This window comes from Gavialis gangeticus, unplaced genomic scaffold, assembly GCF_001723915.1.
Source record: "Gavialis gangeticus isolate Ggan-Ray unplaced genomic scaffold, GavGan_comp1, whole genome shotgun sequence".
NCBI lineage: Eukaryota > Metazoa > Chordata > Crocodylia > Gavialidae > Gavialis > Gavialis gangeticus.
The window spans coordinates 7,328,960-7,332,547 of NW_017728991.1; the positions used below are offsets into that span (position 1 = coordinate 7,328,960).

General features: G+C 39.3%; 1 protein-coding gene across 15 annotated transcripts in view; it reads left to right on the forward strand.

Moving 5' to 3' along the window:
• Positions 1 to 3,588, forward strand: part of PECAM1 (platelet and endothelial cell adhesion molecule 1) — a 110,631-nt gene that overhangs the window by 75,528 nt on the left and 31,515 nt on the right. For all 15 annotated transcript variants that reach the window (XM_019516662.1, XM_019516671.1, XM_019516654.1 and 12 more), the window contains 4 exons: positions 503 to 781; positions 1,057 to 1,164; positions 2,508 to 2,535; positions 3,017 to 3,090. In XM_019516662.1, coding sequence (XP_019372207.1) covers positions 503 to 781; positions 1,057 to 1,164; positions 2,508 to 2,535; positions 3,017 to 3,090 — 489 coding nt within the window. The remainder of the gene's footprint in view (positions 1 to 502; positions 782 to 1,056; positions 1,165 to 2,507; positions 2,536 to 3,016; positions 3,091 to 3,588) is intronic.

The window sequence follows — 3,588 nt, forward strand, 5'->3', positions numbered from 1 at the left end:
ACTAGGAAAATGCCAAATGCTTTGAGAAATTGTGTCTTTAGAAGTCTGTAATTGGGCACCCCAGACTGGTGGACTTTTGATAGTTTGGGTCTTAATCTCTCTCTGTCTTAATTTCCCATCTGTAAAATGGAGATAATGTCAACTATAAAGATCAACTTGCTAATAATGTTTGTGAAGTCCAGGAAGAAATGAATGATTCAGTATGTGGAGAGCATCTATTCACTAAGACATTGAGTCGTACATTGGGAGAAATATTGAATACATTGATTACATTCAGTAAGTAATGTTCACTTGGTGCATTGTAGAGACAGGGTCTCTGTGGAATAGTGGCTCAGTCATGTCATTGAAGGCTATCATAATGTAGCTTCACTAAGGAGGTGAATTAAAGTTGCAAAGGCAAACCTGTCTTTGGCGCTAAGGTAAACTGACACTTAAAAAAGCATTTCTAGAGTAGCATTTCATAATTTATGGGTAATTCTTTTCCTTGTGCCTTATTCTGCAGCCTCTGTTGGGAAAGTAAACCTCTTCAGTGTGCCCAAAATGGAAGTGGAAGACGGCAAAGGTATCAGCTTTTATTGCTACGTGGAAACAGGATCTTTTCCAATTAATTTCAAATTTTTTAAACGGAATAACAGAAAACCCTTATTTGAAGAAACAAACATGGACACCAGAGTCGTGTCATATAAGAAAACATTGAGTAGGCAGGACTCAGGAGAATATTTTTGTGAAGCCTCCAACCCAACCAACAAAGTCCAGCGAAGCGATGAAATATCTATTAATGGTAAGCTATGACTGCGCCTGTACAGCACATCATATTTATGCTGTGCTGGATGCTGGCAGAGCTGGTCTGTTGTGATTCTTTTGCCATTCTAGGTATCAGCCAGGGAGAGCAATTTATGGCAGCAGGCAAGATGCACAAGCCAAAGGCTCCAGCGCTGTCTGGATGCATGCTCCCAAGCACTAGATACTTTTAAAGAGGATGTAGGAATTTTAAAAGCCAGTAGTGACTTCCTACCACTGTCTGTGTCTTCACATTCTCTCTCTCTCCATTTTCAGTCATCCTGGCTTCCTGGCAGAAAGTGCTTATTGCAGTATTCGTCCTAGTCATTTTTGTTATACTGGCTTGCGGTGGTTGCTGGTGGTACTTACGGAAGAAGAGAAAGGGTAAAAACAATTCTCTTCTATTCTTGAGTGCTGCATGTATAGAATAAATGTGAAGGTTTAGCTGCCAGGGAGGAGAATTTGATCAGGGATGAGAAGGTAAGACATGGAGATCCAGAAATTGTTGCTGCAAAAAATGTATTTTGGGAGGAAGGGAGGTTTTAAAGCATATTTTTACATGAGGAAAAAAGGGATTGAGATGGAGTGCGATTCCCCCTTGTAGGGATGTGATGGTGTGATCTTGTAAAAACTGTGGATGAGCTCTGATACCTGTAAAGGCCGTGTTCCAGAATGAGATCTCAAATACAGTCTAGCCATTAGGTGCTTAAAATACCTGCAGAGCCAACTAAAAAATGCCACAGTTGGGGGTACAAGGTGGAAAAAAAATTGTTAATGACTCAGACCAGAGTTTGAGACTGCGGCAGCTTTTTGAACAATCTGTGAGGTTAAAGTCCAACTATGAGTCCTACTGGTGGGAAGGTACTTGTAAGAAAAACATTAATAGAGGGAGGCCCAAGTTATATCACCTGCAAATCCAGATCTGGATTTCAAACCGCCATAATATGGTGCTCTGCAATTTTGGTTTAACCTCTTAGGGAGAATTAAATTTCATGTCATTGAATTTGTGTCCCCAGATCAGGAGTGCTCATACTCTTTTCTAATTCTCATTGAGCAAATTGTTAAGGTTCTTATGCAGTTTTTATTTACTCCTCACTGAAGCATCATTCCCATTCACCTCATTATTAGTTATATGGCTGAGTAGTGACCTTGTGATTGGGTCCATTACCATTACGCTACTCTTTAGTTCTTGTAGAAAATAAAGAAGGCTTGCTCAAATCCACATGATGAACTACGTATCTAGAAAAATTTTCCAGGCATCCTTACATTAGGCTGCCTGAGGTGCTGAGTAGATCATAGCACCCCTGCAAGAAAGCACCAGATGATTAGTTTTGGTCCAAGACAGTACCAGCCCATGACAAACAGTTGTTATAGTTAGAAAGCTTTTCAGTCAGCATCATGGAAGCTATTACATTTAGCAACCTAGCTGACAGCCAAGGATTTGAATAAGTCATAGATGCTGAGCTGGAAGTAATGCTAGATCCTGATAGGAATGTGAGAAAGCTTGTGCTGGAACTGCCAGTACAGTCTCTGTTTTGTGACTAGAGGACTTCACTGCCCAGCAGTTTCTACATCCACTGTAATAAGATGCAAAACTTCACTATAGGCACCAGAAATTAGTTTCACTCGGGGGTAGAAGGTCACCATGTGTTGCCTTCATTTTAATTTCTTATGTAGTATACTTGTGCAGTATGTTAACAGATCTTCTTTGATTTTCCCTTTTCAAGCTAAACGTCCTTCCATCGAGATGTCTGGGTAAGATGGCTTTCTTACTGATAATAAGGAAGTGTTTCCAAGTGAAGTGCTGGGGCATATCTTTCTACCATATATGTATAGTTTATGATGTTTCACACCTGGAGACAATAGATGGTTGTGACTATTTGCTGCAGACCACCTGCTAAGAAACAACAACAGGATGAGGAAATAATGCAAAATGGAAAAAGGCCAACTAATACAAATAGGAATGGCGGGCCTAGAGTTGGATGCATTCAAATACAAAATTAAAATAAAATTGAGGCCTCATATGAACAAAATAGAAACAAGACAATGTAAATATCGACACTGGGGTTTGTTTGTGTTCCTATTGAACGCAAAAGCAAAACTTCCATTACTTCAACAGATAATAAAATATTGGCTTTCAGCTTAGTCTTGCATATTTTCACATTATTGTTTGAATTGACTTTTACAGACAATTTTCCTTAGTAACGTCCATTTTTGTTGATCACTTTCTTTTTAGATCTGCAGGAGTCACTAATTCAGCTGGTGTGAAACTGGAAGCGAGACAGAACAGTGATGGGCAATACTATCCTGGTATATTTTTTATGTACTCTAATAGCATGTTTGTGTAATTCATAAGAAACCTCATGTTTTGAGTTTCTGTGGTATACTCAGGGCCTAATTTGTAAGTGAGAGATTCAGTTTTCTCAAAAATGTTGGTGTCTTTCTGTAAATATTGTTTCTAAGCACCTTCACAGAGCACATGAACATTAATTTTCCCAGCCCTTTCCCTCTGGTAAGCAGTTGTCCCATTTTACAGACAAGAAAGCCAGTACAGTTAGGTCTTGTGTTTGAGAGCATCACCAGGGCCACAGAAAAATATAACACCAGAACTGAGATTGCGGAGTTCATGGCATCCAGCTGTACATTCAGACTAAAAGTAGAACTAGTAATGATGATGATGATGATACCATTACTATGACGTTGCATTTATGAAGCACCTCCTATCCCAGGATCTTAAAACATTTTACAAAAATTAACACAGCATTTTCATTCTGCAGAAGGAGGAACTAAAACACAAAGGTTGTGGGC